Here is a 19445-nt window from a genome sequence, read left to right as displayed (position 1 = left end):
ACAAAACTATAAATCCAAGTGACCTTTATACAGAGTGATGATGTAAATAAAAGCTTAAGGAGATACTTTCTGGGGCAGCAACAGAACTGTGTTTATTTCACAGTCTAGTTCAATGGGAGATTTTAATCATAACTTTAATCACAGATTTCTACAGAACAAACTCTGAATGGGGTCTGAACATTAAACTGATTTTAATCTGAATTACCTGCAGAAGAACAGCATTATGGGTAATGACTCTCAGTGAAGATCTGATACTGATACTATACTGACATGAGCTACTCACCTTTGACAGTGAGGACAAATCTCTGCTTTGAATCTCCACCGCTGGATCTGATGTGTAGTGTATAGAGTCCAGAGTGTTCAGTTCTGCTGTTCCTGATGGTCAGAAATCCAGTCGCCTTGTCCAGCTCCAGTCTGTCTCTGAATCTCTCACCAGCAACATAGTCATATGTAACGATCTCTCGGTCTCTGTTCTGATGTCAGCTATGCTAGTCTGCTGCTTTTATCTCCAAACTGCCACTCTATCTTATCATCTTTCTTTATTTCTTTATTAGGCTTCAGAGTGACAGGATCTCCCTCTTTCACTGTCACTGACAGCAGCACATAGAAACAGAGAAATGAGGAGATTATTACTGAGTCTGCAGATGAACATGTCTGTATCATTCAGAGGACTGAGAGGATAGTGTGTGATTCTTCATATGTGCTTCTAATAATCACTTCATCTTCTGGATCACCTTTACCTAAACATTTATTACAATCTGCAATAATATTCCATGCATTAACATGAATTTACAAAAAAAAAAAAAAACTGGTTTTAGTCAAAGGAACAAACTTGTTTTTAAACTGTTCATTCAGGTAAATAATAATATATACCTTCTTCATCATAAAACTAAATACAAACACTGTTATTTACTCGTCGTTATGTTCATCCACATGAACGAGTAGATTTTGATGAATCTTCATGCAGCTCTTGCATCTAACAACAGTTTTAGTGTCCTTCACAGAATGAGATTAAAGAACAGGAGTCCATGTGCTGCAAGTCTTCTGAACTCATACAGCAGCTTTATGTGCAGTTTAACTGTGTGTTTGCTGAAAACCTTGGCTGTAATTCTCAAATAATTAATTATATCATGTTTGTAGCTCATATAACTTTAGTGCTGCATTTCAGAGCTGCAGTGAGCAGAAGATGATCAGTGAATAATTACTCATATTTCTGTCGAGTCACATGACACTTATGACAGATGACACTTACTAATACATAAACCAGATTGACAGACATGGTCTCTAAAAACTGTTGTTGTACACAAAAGAGCTGCATAATGTTTATCCAGATATCTTATTTTGTCTTTGACAGAAGAAATAAAGTCATCCACGTCTGCAATGACATGAAGGTGGATAAAGAGGACATAATTTATATTTAAGAATAAACTACTCCTTCATAGGAATAAATACTAACACTAACTGAGCAGATATGTTGAGATATATTAGCGGAATTATAAACATGAGTGTCATTTACAGTACAAACACTTAGGGATGCATCGATCTGATACTCAGGATCGGTATCGGCCCGATACAGGCATTTTCTGCAGATCGGGTATCGGTCAGATGAGACTTGGGTAAAGCTGGCTTTATATTCGCACATTCGGACTATTGCATTCACATCGGACATTCAGCGGACATTCGCAAGTAAATATGACATTAAAACAATACTTGGCCATTTTGATCAATTGTGAATAAAATGTAGTAGGTTGACGATGTCGCTGATTAGAATTTGCAAAAAATAACTTTATTGCACATATAACTAGAAAGTTATTGAAAGCACAATAACTGAGATTTAAAACTGTTAAAAGAAAAGGCTCAATAAACTAATCGCACAGATTTAATAAGCTACGCATCAATATCTCTTCCTTTGTGCTATGAACTTCTTTATCCAGAGCTGCGCGCTGCTTCAAGCGCGTCATTCTGCACACGTGAAGCGCATACGTGCTTTGTGACTTGGTCGGCATTGCTGGGAATGCCCACATAAACGTCATATCCGCTCATGCCATGGGGGAAAACAAACCGTTCAAATTAATGTACGGAGACCTTGTTAGACGCTTGATCTTTACTTTTTGTTTTTATTTAGATTTATTTTTGCTTGGTGCAATGCTGAAAAGTTGCTGTGTGGCGTTTTGTACCTGTAAGTTAAAAAAGAAAAAAAGAAAATACCTGATCTGAAGATTTATATACTGCCGAATAAACTGACGGAGGTAGCACATCTGAGCGGGTAGCACACAACATCAGAACTCCGACAGCAGTTATTATGGATATACAACGTATATCAAGCTTAATATTCATATTTATATGCACTCCAGATAGACTAGACTTACCCTTCAATGACCTGTCATTAGTCCAGTTCTGATGGGCTTTACAGCAACCCTCCTTCACATCAAATAAATGTCACTCCCTGATATTTTGTGATGTAAATGTCATAATCTATTAAAACATTTATTTCATATTATCATATACAATCCCTTACGAAAATTAACAACGGTATTACTATAGTAAATGTAGGCTACAGTAGGCTAACCATGTTTTTTGGGCGTTTTTATTACCAGTTGTAGCCTATAACCACAGTTTTACTACAAATACCATGGTTAAACTATGGTTAGTGTAGCAAAACATGTTTAATTTGTTTTTACCATGGTTTACCTACAGTAACCACGGTTAATTTTCGTAAGGGATATTTTCATGTTATTTTACGGTGTGTATTTGTGAAAATGATTAGGCTATATGTTTAGCACACACCACATAATGCTGTGCATTTCAAGCCACTTTAGTAGACCTTTAATGTTACCTATGTTTTGTCCATGCTAAAATCATTTTTAATATATCAATAAAAAAGTATGACAGGCTTTTACTCTAGTCTTTATCACTTTATTAAGATTATTAAGCAAAACAAAACGACAAATGTTTACTTTCACAAGCCGTCACGTATCGTGCTCTGTCGAGCAGCAGAAATGATTTTATGTACACCATTCTGGGTAAACACCACACTTTTCCAATGAGATCGTTTTCCCCCACGCTGACTCAGTCCACACAGCTATGACACGACACCGACCAAGTCTATTGGAGCTTTTCGTATTATAATGCTTTTGCTCAATGAAAGATTATTTACAGCGTTTCTTGTTCTGTCCTCTCAAGGCTATTAATAATCTAATGTATAGCACAGTAATGGAGGCGGCAGCAGCATATGATAGATAGGACTGCTCTGTCATGTGTTGCTGCCTTCATTACTGTGCTATACATTTAAAAGAAATGTATTTTAATTTTGTAGTTTATATTTATAAATAAATACATTTACTTGTTTTCATTAATGTATTTTACAACAATACAAAGAATGTGTAACATTTTACCAGATTTAGTCCTTCACATATTCACTTTTATTTGTTCCCCACTAAATAATGTTATTTCACTAAATGTTTACATTTTATAAAGTTGTGCACTCATGATTTTTCTAGAATAACTTTTACTGCTAAATTATCCACCAATCTAGTTTATAATAGTATTTGTGTCTGGTCACCTGGTCATTTCATGCATTTTCGCTGATCGGATATCTATCTGATTTGTTAAAACGTTTCCATTTACACTCGGCCACATAGTCGCAAAACGTATATTCTCCAATTCCCGCGCCAAATGCAAATTTAACGGAGTTCACGTCAATGAAAGCAATAGATATGCGCTGCATTTTATTAATTATCAGCTCATTTCAAGATCAGAGACCGCAATAGGAGAGCGCGCGGCGTCAGCACTGGAAAGATAGCTTAGTCTCACTACTTTCAATGAAGATGACTGTGTTGAGCGTCTGCGACTTACTTTCAGTTTCATTGCTGAAGACATACTCAGCTACTCGTCCGCGGTGATGCATTTTACAGAGTTTATTGTATAACGTCGGTTTACTAAACTGAAATCAACATAATTTCAACGTTAGGTAAGCAAACCAATTAGATCGATTTTATGTTGAATAGGTGTTGATAAACCAATGCAGCGTAGTCATATCTGACTATATCATGCCATATACACGCTCTCACACATTTATTATTTTTTTACATTTTGGAAGGAGTAAAATTTACATTTTGTTACTTTTATGTTCCTGTTGAGTTTCCTGTTTGCCCTTTTTTGGTCATTTTCCTGTGTTCCCTGATTTAGTTTATTAGTTTCCACCTGTGTTAGTTAATGATCTCGTTTGCTCCTTTGTTTCCTGATCTTTATAAGCCATCAGTTTCGTTGTGTTCTTTGTCCTGACTTAATGTAATGTTATTTCAATGCAATATGTGAGTTGATGATTAAAACCCCTTTACATTTACTCCCTCTTTGTGCACCTTTTTTCTTCCAACCACGACGCGTGACACATATGTGGTTTCACCAACCAGATGCATTTACACTTGTCCAGTTTTGTCTGGAATGTGACCCAGACCTCCTCCTGAAGTGGTTTGAGCGATCGGATTTATATTACAAAACGCATAACCTGTTATCAGGTGTAAACAGCCCCTATATATTTTTTCATATTTTTCATTAAAATGAAGTTGTCTAGTAGATTGTGTTTAACACACAAAAGAGTGACACAGAAGTATAGAAATTCTACATTGATTTAAAAACATAAAATTAAAAAATTAATCTGCGCTCGGATCGAATTGGCCGATACTCACAATTTTCTAGATCGGATCTGAAAAAATGGTTTTGTTGCATCCCTACAAACACTCTCTCCAGATAAATTTCTTGGTTTTCAGTTTAGAGTTTCTGTGTTAATAGTCTATAATGTTTAAATGATCAAGATGAATGAAACCACACACAATGACACAAACACAAACACATGTGAGGAGATATGAAAGACTCGGGCAGCTCAGATAAAACTTCAAAAGAAAGGCCAAAGGACAGCAGGACTATGATTTTTGACTAGTTTCTGCTAAATATCTTAACCTTAAATAGAAGAACAAAACTACATTAACAAACACAAACAGATATAATCAAAGACAGATCTTAAATTCAGCATTTCAAAGACACTGAGATTCAGTAGTTATTAATGTAATTCAGCTTAATACTACACAATCACACTTCATTAATTATTGCATCAATAACAAGCAAAACTTGTGGTTGAAGTAGAAATGTTGACTGAAAAATCACACTACATATTTAAACTCTACTGAACCACAATAAAGCTCAATGTTTTTGTCTTGCTGTATCAACTGTAATACTTACATGTTTGCTTTTGTAGTTCAGAGATCTTGTGGCGATAGTAAATCACACCAGCAGCAGCAGCAGCAGCAACACACAGCAGAACAACAATCCCTGCTACAGCACCTGAAGACAGACCTGATTCGCGTGTCTGATCTATAACAAACACTACACACATCAGCACTATAACCTGAGTGAAGATCTGATACTGTACTGATAAAGAGAGAGTCATTAGTGTGAACGCGTGTCTGATCCATAACAAACACTACACACATCAGCGCTATAACCTGAGTGAAGATCTGATACTGTACTGATAAAGAGAGTCATTAGTGTGAGCGTGTGTCTGATCTATGACAAACACTACACACATCAGCGCTATAACCTGAGTGATGATCTGATACTGTACTGATAAAGAGAGACGGTCATTAGTGTGAGCGTGTGTCTGATCTATAACAAACACTACACATCAGCACTATAACCTGAGTGAAGATCTGATACTGTACTGATAAAGAGAGAGTCATTAGTGTGAACGCGTGTCTGATCTATAACAAACACTACACATCAGCACTATAACCTGAGTGAAGATCTGATACTGTACTGATAAAGAGAGACGGTCATTAGTGTGAACGTGTGTCTGATCTATAACAAACACTACACACATCAGCACTATAACCTGAGTGAAGATCTGATACTGTACTGATAAAGAGAGAGTCATTAGTGTGAACGTGTGTCTGATCTATAACAAACACTACACACATCAGCACTATAACCTGGTGAAGATCTGATACTGTACTGATAAAGAGAGACAGTCATTAGTGTGAACGCGTGTCTGATCTATAACAAACACTACAGACATCAGCACTATAACCTGAGTGAAGATCTGATACTGTACTGATAAAGAGAGAGTCATTAGTGTGAACGTGTCTGATCTATAACAAACACTACACACATCAGCGCTATAACCTGAGTGAAGATCTGATACTGTACTGATAAAGAGAGACAGTCATTAGTGTGAACGTGTGTCTGATCTATAACAAACACTACAGACATCAGCACTATAACCTGAGTGAAGATCTGATACTGTACTGATAAAGAGAGTCATTAGTGTGAACGCGTGTCTGATCTATAACAAACACTACACATCAGCACTATAACCTGAGTGAAGATCTGATACTGTACTGATAAAGAGAGTCATTAGTGTGAACGCGTGTCTGATCTATAACAAACACTACACACATCAGCACTATAACCTGAGTGAAGATCTGATACTGTACTGATAAAGAGAGCGGTCATTAGTGTGAACGTGTGTCTGATCTATAACAAACACTACACACATCAGCACTATAACCTGAGTGAAGATCTGATACTGTACTGATAAAGAGAGTCATTAGTGTGAGCGCGTGTCTGATCTATAACAAACACTACACACATCAGCTATAACCTGAGTGAAGATCTGATACTGTACTGATAAAGAGACAGTCATTAGTGTGAACGTGTGTCTGATCTATAACAAACACTACAGACATCAGCACTATAACCTGAGTGAAGATCTGATACTGTACTGATAAAGAGAGACGGTCATTAGTGTGAACGCGTGTCTGATCTATAACAAACACTACACACATCAGCACTATAACCTGAGTGAAGATCTGATACTGTACTGATAAAGAGAGACGGTCATTAGTGTGAACGCGTGTCTGATCCATAACAAACACTACACACATCAGCGCTATAACCTGAGTGAAGATCTGATACTGTACTGATAAAGAGAGACGGTCATTAGTGTGAACGCGTGTCTGATCTATAACAAACACTACACACATCAGCACTATAACCCGAGTGAAGATCTGATACTGTACTGATAAAGAGAGAGTCATTAGTGTGAACGCGTGTCTGATCTATAACAAACACTACACACATCAGCACTATAACCTGAGTGAAGATCTGATACTGTACTGATAAAGAGAGACGGTCATTAGTGTGAACGCTGTCTGATCTATAACAAACACTACACACATCAGCACTATAACCTGAGTGAAGATCTGATACTGTACTGATAAAGAGAGAGTCATTAGTGTGAACGCGTGTCTGATCTATAACAAACACTACACACATCAGCACTATAACCTGAGTGAAGATCTGATACTGTACTGATAAAGAGAGAGTCATTAGTGTGAACGCTGTCTGATCTATAACAAACACACACATCAGCACTATAACCTGAGTGAAGATCTGATACTGTACTGATAAAGAGAGACGGTCATTAGTGTGAACGTGTGTCTGATCTATAACAAACACTACACACATCAGCACTATAATCTGAGTGAAGATCTGATACTGTACTGATAAAGAGACGGTCATTAGTGTGAGCGCGTGTCTGATCCATAACAAACACTACACACATCAGCGCTATAACCTGAGTGAAGATCTGATACTGTACTGATAAAGAGAGTCATTAGTGTGAACGCGTGTCTGATCTATAACAAACACTACACACATCAGCGCTATAACCTGAGTGAAGATCTGATACTGTACTGATAAAGAGAGAGTCATTAGTGTGAACGCGTGTCTGATCTATAACAAACACTACACACATCAGCGCTATAACCTGAGTGAAGATCTGATACTGTACTGATAAAGAGAGACGGTCATTAGTGTGAACGTGTGTCTGATCCATAACAAACACTACACACATCAGCACTATAACCTGGTGAAGATCTGATACTGTACTGATAAAGAGAGACAGTCATTAGTGTGAACGCGTGTCTGATCTATGACAAACACTACAGACATCAGCGCTATAACCTGAGTGAAGATCTGATACTGTACTGATAAAGAGAGACAGTCATTAGTGTGAACGTGTGTCTGATCCATAACAAACACTACACACATCAGCACTATAACCTGAGTGAAGATCTGATACTGTACTGATAAAGAGAGAGTCATTAGTGTGAACGCGTGTCTGATCTATGACAAACACTACACACATCAGCGCTATAACCTGAGTGAAGATCTGATACTGTACTGATAAAGAGAGAGGTCATTAGTGTGAACGCGTGTCTGATCTATAACAAACACTACACACATCAGCACTATAACCTGAGTGAAGATCTGATACTGTACTGATAAAGAGAGACGGTCATTAGTGTGAACGCAGCGTGTCTGATCCATAACAAACACTACACACATCAGCACTATAACCTGAGTGATGATCTGATACTGTACTGATAAAGAGAGACGGTCATTAGTGTGAACGCGTGTCTGATCCATAACAAACACTACACACATCAGCACTATAACCTGAGTGAAGATCTGATACTGTACTGATAAAGAGAGACGGTCATTAGTGTGAACGTGTGTCTGATCTATAACAAACACTACACACATCAGCACTATAACCTGAGTGATGATCTGATACTGTACTGATAAAGAGAGACAGTCATTAGTGTGAACGCGTGTCTGATCTATAACAAACACTACACACATCAGCACTATAACCTGAGTGAAGATCTGATACTGTACTGATAAAGAGAGAGTCATTAGTGTGAACGCAGCGTGTCTGATCCATAACAAACACTACACACATCAGCACTATAACCCGAGTGAAGATCTGATACTGTACTGATAAAGAGAGACGGTCATTAGTGTGAACGCGTGTGTCTGATCTATAACAAACACTACACACATCAGCACTATAACCTGAGTGATGATCTGATACTGTACTGATAAAGAGAGACAGTCATTAGTGTGAACGCTGTCTGATCTATAACAAACACTACACACATCAGCACTATAACCTGAGTGAAGATCTGATACTGTACTGATAAAGAGAGAGTCATTAGTGTGAACGCGTGTCTGATCCATAACAAACACTACACATCAGCACTATAACCTGAGTGAAGATCTGATACTGTACTGATAAAGAGAGAGTCATTAGTGTGAACGCGTGTGTCTGATCCATAACAAACACTACAGACATCAGCACTATAACCTGAGTGATGATCTGATACTGTACTGATAAAGAGAGACGGTCATTAGTGTGAACGTGTGTCTGATCCATAACAAACACTACACACATCAGCACTATAACCTGAGTGAAGATCTGATACTGTACTGATAAAGAGAGACAGTCATTAGTGTGAACGCGCGTGTCTGATCTATAACAAACACTACACACATCAGCACTATAACCTGAGTGATGATCTGATACTGTACTGATAAAGAGAGAGTCATTAGTGTGAACGTGTGTCTGATCCATAACAAACACTACAGACATCAGCGCTATAACCTGAGTGAAGATCTGATACTGTACTGATAAAGAGAGACAGTCATTAGTGTGAACGCGTGTCTGATCTATAACAAACACTACACACATCAGCACTATAACCTGAGTGATGATCTGATACTGTACTGATAAAGAGAGACAGTCATTAGTGTGAACGCGTGTCTGATCTATGAACAAACACTACACACATCAGCACTATAACCTGAGTGATGATCTGATACTGTACTGATAAAGAGAGAGTCATTAGTGTGAACGCGTGTCTGATCCATAACAAACACTACAGACATCAGCGCTATAACCTGAGTGAAGATCTGATACTGTACTGATAAAGAGAGACAGTCATTAGTGTGAACGCGTGTCTGATCTATAACAAACACTACACACATCAGCACTATAACCTGAGTGATGATCTGATACTGTACTGATAAAGAGAGAGTCATTAGTGTGAACGTGTCTGATCCATAACAAACACTACAGACATCAGCACTATAACCTGAGTGAAGATCTGATACTGTACTGATAAAGAGAGACAGTCATTAGTGTGAACGCGTGTCTGATCTATAACAAACACTACACACATCAGCACTATAACCTGAGTGATGATCTGATACTGTACTGATAAAGAGAGAGTCATTAGTGTGAACGTGTGTCTGATCCATAACAAACACTACAGACATCAGCGCTATAACCTGAGTGAAGATCTGATACTGTACTGATAAAGAGAGACAGTCATTAGTGTGAACGCGTGTCTGATCTATAACAAACACTACACACATCAGCACTATAACCTGAGTGATGATCTGATACTGTACTGATAAAGAGAGACGGTCATTAGTGTGAACGTGTGTCTGATCTATAACAAACACTACACACATCAGCACTATAACCTGAGTGAAGATCTGATACTGTACTGATAAAGAGAGACGGTCATTAGTGTGAGCGCGTGTCTGATCTATAACAAACACTACACACATCAGCGCTATAACCTGGTGAAGATCTGATACTGTACTGATAAAGAGAGAGTCATTAGTGTGAACGTGTGTCTGATCTATGACAAACACTACACACATCAGCACTATAACCTGAGTGAAGATCTGATACTGTACTGATAAAGAGAGAGTCATTAGTGTGAGCGTGTCTGATCTATGAACAAACACTACACACATCAGCACTATAACCTGAGTGATGATCTGATACTGTACTGATAAAGAGAGTCATTAGTGTGAACGTGTGTCTGATCCATAACAAACACTACACATCAGCGCTATAACCTGAGTGAAGATCTGATACTGTACTGATAAAGAGAGAGTCATTAGTGTGAACGCGTGTCTGATCTATGAACAAACACTACACACATCAGCACTATAACCTGAGTGAAGATCTGATACTGTACTGATAAAGAGAGAGTCATTAGTGTGAACGCGTGTCTGATCTATGACAAACACTACACACATCAGCACTATAACCTGAGTGAAGATCTGATACTGTACTGATAAAGAGAGAGTCATTAGTGTGAACGTGTCTGATCTATGACAAACACTACACACATCAGCACTATAACCTGAGTGAAGATCTGATACTGTACTGATAAAGAGAGAGTCATTAGTGTGAACGCGTGTCTGATCTATGACAAACACTACACACATCAGCACTATAACCTGGTGAAGATCTGATACTGTACTGATAAAGAGAGCGGTCATTAGTGTGAACGCGTGTCTGATCTATAACAAACACTACACACATCAGCACTATAACCTGAGTGATGATCTGATACTGTACTGATAAAGAGAGTCATTAGTGTGAACGTGTGTCTGATCCATAACAAACACTACAGACATCAGCACTATAACCTGAGTGATGATCTGATACTGTACTGATAAAGAGAGACGGTCATTAGTGTGAACGCGTGTCTGATCCATAACAAACACTACACACATCAGCACTATAACCTGAGTGAAGATCTGATACTGTACTGATAAAGAGAGAGTCATTAGTGTGAACGTGTGTCTGATCCATAACAAACACTACAGACATCAGCACTATAACCTGAGTGATGATCTGATACTGTACTGATAAAGAGAGACGGTCATTAGTGTGAGCGTGTCTGATCCATAACAAACACTACAGACATCAGCTATAACCTGAGTGAAGATCTGATACTGTACTGATAAAGAGAGACAGTCATTAGTGTGAACGCGTGTCTGATCTATAACAAACACTACACATCAGCACTATAACCTGAGTGATGATCTGATACTGTACTGATAAAGAGAGAGTCATTAGTGTGAACGTGTGTCTGATCCATAACAAACACTACAGACATCAGCGCTATAACCTGAGTGAAGATCTGATACTGTACTGATAAAGAGACAGTCATTAGTGTGAACGCGTGTCTGATCTATAACAAACACTACACACATCAGCACTATAACCTGAGTGATGATCTGATACTGTACTGATAAAGAGAGACGGTCATTAGTGTGAACGTGTGTCTGATCTATAACAAACACTACACACATCAGCACTATAACCTGAGTGAAGATCTGATACTGTACTGATAAAGAGAGACGGTCATTAGTGTGAACGCGTGTCTGATCTATAACAAACACTACACACATCAGCACTATAACCTGAGTGAAGATCTGATACTGTACTGATAAAGAGAGTCATTAGTGTGAACGCGTGTCTGATCTATGACAAACACTACACACATCAGCACTATAACCTGAGTGAAGATCTGATACTGTACTGATAAAGAGAGTCATTAGTGTGAACGGCGTGTCTGATCTATAACAAACACTACACACATCAGCACTATAACCTGAGTGAAGATCTGATACTGTACTGATAAAGAGAGTCATTAGTGTGAAGCGTGTGTCTGATCCATAACAAACACTACACACATCAGCGCTATAACCTGAGTGAAGATCTGATACTGTACTGATAAAGAGAGAGTCATTAGTGTGAACGCGTGTCTGATCTATGACAAACACTACACACATCAGCACTATAACCTGAGTGAAGATCTGATACTGTACTGATAAAGAGAGTCATTAGTGTGAAGCGTGTGTCTGATCTATGACAAACACTACACACATCAGCACTATAACCTGAGTGAAGATCTGATACTGTACTGATAAAGAGAGAGTCATTAGTGTGAACGCGTGTCTGATCTATGACAAACACTACACACATCAGCACTATAACCTGAGTGAAGATCTGATACTGTACTGATAAAGAGAGAGTCATTAGTGTGAGCGTGTCTGATCTATGACAAACACTACACACATCAGCACTATAACCTGAGTGATGATCTGATACTGTACTGATAAAGAGAGACGGTCATTAGTGTGAACGCGTGTCTGATCTATAACAAACACTACACACATCAGCACTATAACCTGAGTGATGATCTGATACTGTACTGATAAAGAGAGTCATTAGTGTGAACGTGTGTCTGATCCATAACAAACACTACAGACATCAGCACTATAACCTGAGTGATGATCTGATACTGTACTGATAAAGAGAGACGGTCATTAGTGTGAACGCTGTCTGATCCATAACAAACACTACACACATCAGCACTATAACCTGAGTGAAGATCTGATACTGTACTGATAAAGAGAGAGTCATTAGTGTGAACGTGTGTCTGATCCATAACAAACACTACAGACATCAGCACTATAACCTGAGTGATGATCTGATACTGTACTGATAAAGAGAGACGGTCATTAGTGTGAACGCGTGTCGATCTATAACAAACACTACAGACATCAGCGCTATAACCTGAGTGATGATCTGATACTGTACTGATAAAGAGAGACGGTCATTAGTGTGAACGCGTGTCTGATCCATAACAAACACTACACACATCAGCACTATAACCTGAGTGAAGATCTGATACTGTACTGATAAAGAGAGACGGTCATTGAAATGATAATGCTGTTAAAAACAGTCATTTATTAGTCAAATGTTAACAGTCATTTATTACACTTTTATATGTAGAAGTTCACAAACTGTTTTAACTAATAAAAGGTCAGCCAGAGGAAGAAGTTATGAGCTCTTTAAGTTACGATAAGATGTCAGTTTTTACAGTGAAGTTTTTACTTTAAAGTAAGATTCCATTAAAGGGGTCATATAATGGTACATGCACTTTTACAAGTTGATTGTACTGAAATGTGTGTTAGCAGTGCCTGTACACAACCATCATAAAATGATAAAAATCCATCCAGTGTTTTTTTTAATCTCCTTATTTGTTTTACCCTGTCTCAAATCAAGCCGTTCGACCGTGTGACGCCACACGGTCGGACGCCCCTCCCACGATGGTTGCTTGACAGCAGTGTTTCAACACAGACCCGCCCTTGCTCGTGAGCGAGCTGTCAATCATAGTCCGCGTCATTGTTGATATACGCTGGAGCTGTCTATGAGCAGAATGGCGTCTAAGCGATTGTGGTGTTCTGTTCTCGGTGCAATAATGAACACAGCAGTCATTTTGATGTTCCTAAGTCCGAACCGCTGAAGACACAGTGGCTGAGTTTTGCTTTTGAAGGAATATTCCCCACGAGCAACGCGTCAATGTTTTCATGTTTGCGCGAATCATTTTCACCAGACTGCTTTATAAATGAAGGTCAGTATAAAGCTGGTTTTGCTAAGAAGCTGCTCCTGAAAAAAGAATCGGTACCAACTATTCGTGTTCCTGCTGAACCTCCAGAAGAAGTGAGTGTAACGTTTAATTAACCTTTATATTAATCTTTATATTAATCTTTGCAAATCGCTAGCACGCTTCACGATGTATGTGGCTAATGTTTACATTCAGGGTACATGCATGTTTTCTATTCACGACGTTCTCAATATAATTAATAATCCCACGTTTATAATGAACAAAACGTTATGGTTATTGTGTTATTATAAACTGTGTACGCTGTGGTAAAGTTAACATGGTAACAGTACATTAAAATGAATGAAAGTGTCCTCAGAAACTCCCGCTGCCATTCTTCCGCCAAAAGATACCCTCAACTGTTGTCAAAGCAACACTCCACGTGTGTTGTGTCACGCCCCACAGAGCAGAGGGGGTGAGCAGAGCTCATGATCATTTAAAGGCACATGCACTGAAACGGTGTGCTGAACAAAGAGCTGTTTTTGACCAGGTAAAATGAGTGTTTTCTTACAATACTAACGAGAATTTTTAATTAAAGTATATTACAAACTTTTCATTTAGACCCTAAAGAATCATATTAACTTGTACAAAAATGGCATTATATGACCCCTTTAATGTAATATCACACAGACAGCTGATGAATAATCATTATCTCAGAAAGCTTGAGATACTCACCACTGACAGTAACAGTGAATCTCTTGTATACGGTCTGGTTTTTCCTGCTGATCTTCACTTTATAAAGTCCAGAGTCTGTGGTTCTGGTGTTTGTGATGATCAGAGATCCAGTCTGATCCAGCTCCAGTCTGCCTCTGAAACTCTCTTCAGTATCATATAATGGTGAGCTCTTAGCCTCTATATCAGCTTTAGCTATGAGTTTTCCTTCTTCTCCAAACCTCCACACTATCAGCTCATCTCTGGATAGCTGAGTAACATCAGTCTGAAGAGTGACAGGATCTCCCTCCTTCACTGATTCGATCTTCATTTCACCTTTAACAGCATCAATAACAGATGGAGAATCTACAAGAAACAGATTTACAGACAAAGATTAAACACATTCTACCCTGTTACAGGCACTAGAATCTAATGTTTCACTGTATGTTAGTGATGCTTGTGGTCGCAGCATATGGCACATGCAGATTATTTACAAAAATATTTTGTACTTTGACATGTACAACAATATGCAGTCAATTACTCTGACTCATAATTCTTATAGCAGCACAGGAACGACCTCCTCACCATAGACAGTGACAGTGAAATTCACAGGTAAGAGCCCACTGTTGAGTTCAATCTGTAGGTTATACAGTCCAGAGTGTTTGGTTTTCATGTTCGTGATGGTCAGAGATCCAGTCTTATGATCCAGCTTCAGTCTGTCTCTGAATCTCTCATCTTCAGGATATGTGGGCTTACTTCCATCAGTATAAGCAATGAGTTGATCTTTAAAATGCCACTCTATCTCAAGAAATCCCTGTATTTGAGTGAGATCAGGGTTTAGAGTGACAGAATCTCCCTCCATCACTGACACTGCCTTCACTTCATCAGCACCAAACACACCTGCAGAACAAACACAAAGAAAAGCAGATTAAACTGCTGGTAATGACTGCCCTGCAAATAAGCCTCCCTTTGCGGGTCCACTTAGGGCTGCCACTTAGGGGCCCCTGAGAATTTGGTCATTGGCAAAACATTGGCCCCTTAGCACTGGCAGCCCTCACTTAGCCTCCAGGAAGCCTAAGCGCTGTTTTATTGAAAATAATAAAGTTTGAAGTCACTGTTATGGAGGTAAGCTCTTGCTTTAGCTGGGCTCTTGACCTTTGACTTCTTAACTTTAATGTTTCTCTGGCTGCTGTAACTGTGGTTTTCTGAAGCACATTTGTTATCGCAAAAGTTGTGAGAAGATAAACTGATCAGATGGTGAAGGTTACTTATTAATAATTCACTGATCTCATCCAGAGGCTGATCTCTGAAGACATTATTCAGATTTAATAATTTCACTATATAGTAGCACTAGAAACTCACTGAAAACATTGCACTGCTTTTTGTGCACTATTTTGTGCTGCTTTAATATTTTTAATGTTTTATTCCTCCATAATTGCTTATGTTGTCTTTGAAATATGGTTAAAATATACCACGGAATGCAAGCAATTAATGTGAACTAAAATTTACACTATTATTTAATCAAATATATTTGTAATTGCGTTGTCCTAATAATGATGTTGCAGTTTACCATATTTAAAAAATCTATTAAAGTGAAATTCATTTAAAGACACTATAATGTATTTTTAGTAAGTAGTCCAATTAAAATGAAATTCACTTTGTTGTAAGTATTTTATAGGCATTCATTTAAATGATTTTAAAATCTTCATAAATGTGAATACTTTTTAAATAAACATTATGTGTGTGTGTGTGTGTGTGTATATATATATATATATATATATATTATATATATATACACAGTCTACAAACATTTGATCATCTTTAATTCTATTATTACATTTACTGTTATATTACATTTTATGTTATATTGCCATATGAATACTTCAAAATATATATTTCGGACTCTAGAAAACTAAGATTTTACTGTCAGGAAATAATTGTTTATAATGTACTGACCAACACCAAATGTATTGCAGGCAAACTTTTAACCAGGTTGTACTGAAGTTTACTGTACGCAGGTGCATTAATGAATAAAGTGTATATTCTAAACATTTAAAATACATTAACAAATGTATGCATTTCGACAACCAACTTGAGTTGAAATTAAAATCAGTTATTTTACATGTGCTTTACAGTATTATTTAGTGATGGGCAGATGAAGCCTCATGAAGCTTTTAAGCTTTTCAGCCAAGTGGGTCACAAAAGGGTTAATTTCTGGAGGCTTCATTTGCTCACAATACCACCTGTTGGCCAAAGAGTGTAAAACAAGCAGATATATTACAGACAGAGGTGTAAAGTCCAGGGGTCAGAAAGTAAAAGTCCTGCCATGTGTTTATTCCACCCATGAACTCAGCAGCTGATTTCACCAGAGGAGGAACCAAGTCATTCCTTTCAAGACACAAACGAGTCTCGAGTCAAATCACAAGTCCTCAAAGAGTTAAAGTTAATGAGATAATTAAGAGACTAATTAAATGATTATTGTGCGTTAGTGATGAACACCTGCTGTTATTGAGAATTACAGAGGATCAGATGTTGATGTTTTATTGGTTAAAATGATGCCACCATCATGGAGATCAGTGTTTGCTCCGCTGCGTGTCGGGCGGTTCTTTGCCTCCACATCATGCATTCAAATTGTTTAATGCACAGCTAGCCGTTGATTGTCCTTTACATGTCCTAACCACCAACTGGCGAACCCCCAAAGTGTTGTCTACAATTCCATTTAATTGTTGTATTTTTATCTATATTTTTGTTTTGAGGTATTATATTATATATTGAATATAATATATTCAAGATGGCAGAGGGAAAAGGGGATGCACCGTGTACCTTGGGAATAAGTGTTAAATACTTTTATTCTCAGAAAACCAGACAGGTACAAAAAAATATTAACAATATTTTTCTTGTACATTTTCTTTCTGTGACAGAAAATAAATCTGTCCACTACAGTAGACATCATGCACCAAAGGGTATAATTCTGCCTATGGGCCTATATGTAGGTTCTGCCTTATTTTGTTTGTTTTATTAAAATTGATATAATTTACACTTGAATGGTTTTATTGAACAGAAATATTAAAAAACCTTCAGATTTGATCATTTATATCAATGCGTGCAGTCTATATTTACATATTAGGTCATATAAAACTGCAGACATGCATACATATATACTGTATGAGTGCAGATATATGCGTGCATGATTGTATTCGAGTGTGTGGTGGGAGGGTGTGTGTGCTTGTGTGTGTTTGTGCTCACATGTGTATAAATAGCCCACCAACCCACCACACAGCCCCACACCCCCCTGTCCCATAAACACACTCTCCTATGTTTTGTTTGTTACATTTCACATTTCTGTGCCGTTATTGAATGTTCTTATGTGTACTCAAACCATTTTCACATAGTAAATATTTTAAAAACATGCTTTTTTTTTTAAGACCACATATTTAGATCTATTGATTCACTTTAGATCTATTGATACCTGTGATGCATGTTGTCCACTAAGGTAACTCCCTCAAAATATATGTTGACAAAAAATAAAAAATAAAAAAACTGGCATGATTTTTCACTTGTTTCAAAGTAAAAACAAACATGTAAAAAAAAAATATTACTTTGTGATTTAATAATTCGTGAGGGTTAAATTAACGGCCCGCGCAATTCGAAATCGGGTATCAAAATTATCTCCGAGTTTCTCAGTCCTACATTCGACTTGGGAGGCCAGTCATGTCCAATCATGTCCAGCTTTAGGACATTGGTATTTATCAGTAACTCCTATAATATGTGATGATTTAAAGCGTACGTTACTTCATCCAGAGCGCACTGTTGTTTACGTTGTCAAAAAGTGAAACCGAAAGTGTTAAAGAATAATCAGAAATCACACACTTACCACACATTAGTAATACAAACAGAGCGGGTTTGAAAGTGTTCTTCATTTTGTTGTAGATTCCAACCAAATCCGATTTCGATGTATATTATTATTAATAACAGTTACTCTTTATTTCCGAACCACACCCTCCCGAGTCACCGCGAAAATACTTACTTAAACCAAATAAATATCAACAGATATTTTCTTTTTGCTTGTGGCTCACCAATATATTTAATTCATGATTTTTATGCTACGAAAGAAGAATTCGTAAATTAATATTTTTACAATCTGACAGAAAACAACCAAACCCAGAAGATGTTAATGGCGGCTGCAACGACTTCTTCCTGTTGGTTTTTCTTCTTCTTTCGTCTTTGTGGCAAACTAACTTATAGTGCATTTCCGCCACCTGCTGAGATGGAGTGTGGAGCATCAATGAGGGGTGTGATATAGGTAATACCTAAAAGAAAATAAAATAAATTATTTTAATTAAATTAGTGACCTTTACCAACTCTATATCTTGAAAACTTGAATTTCTAAATAAATTCTGAATTGACAAATCACTTATACCTATTGACTTGATTTGATTTTCTAGTTTTAACCTTTCACTTTTATATCTGGTGCATTCTAACAGGACATGCTCTTCTTCCTCTGGTTTTTTACAGTTATTACATAAACCTGATGTTTCCTAATAATATTTAAGGAATGGTTGAGAGCCGTATGACCTATACGGAGACTTGAAATAACCACATCTTCCCTCCTATTTCCACAAACCACTCTCTTAT

General features: G+C 37.6%; 1 protein-coding gene across 3 annotated transcripts in view; it reads right to left on the bottom strand.

Annotated features, from left to right (window-relative positions):
- The window catches only part of LOC131530794 (uncharacterized), a 33530-nt gene extending 14506 nt beyond the window's left edge, over positions 1-19024 (bottom strand). The window contains exons 1-5 of one of the 3 annotated variants that reach the window (XM_058761259.1): positions 18685-19024; positions 15396-15710; positions 14835-15176; positions 5239-5370; positions 284-590 (exon numbers count right to left, since the gene is read on the bottom strand). In XM_058761259.1, coding sequence (XP_058617242.1) covers positions 484-590; positions 5239-5370; positions 14835-15176; positions 15396-15710; positions 18685-18730 — 942 coding nt within the window. In that variant the 5' untranslated portion in view covers positions 18731-19024 and the 3' untranslated portion in view covers positions 284-483. The remainder of the gene's footprint in view (positions 1-283; positions 591-5238; positions 5371-14834; positions 15177-15395; positions 15711-18684) is intronic. The other 2 variants (XM_058761260.1, XM_058761261.1) reach the window with 2 other exon arrangements.
- Positions 19025-19445: the final 421 nt, after the last annotated feature.

Source organism: Onychostoma macrolepis, chromosome 22, assembly GCF_012432095.1.
Source record: "Onychostoma macrolepis isolate SWU-2019 chromosome 22, ASM1243209v1, whole genome shotgun sequence".
NCBI classification, from domain to species: domain Eukaryota; kingdom Metazoa; phylum Chordata; class Actinopteri; order Cypriniformes; family Cyprinidae; genus Onychostoma; species Onychostoma macrolepis.
The sequence above is the reverse complement of the archived record's forward strand: the minus strand, read 5'-3'. Positions and strand labels throughout refer to the sequence as shown.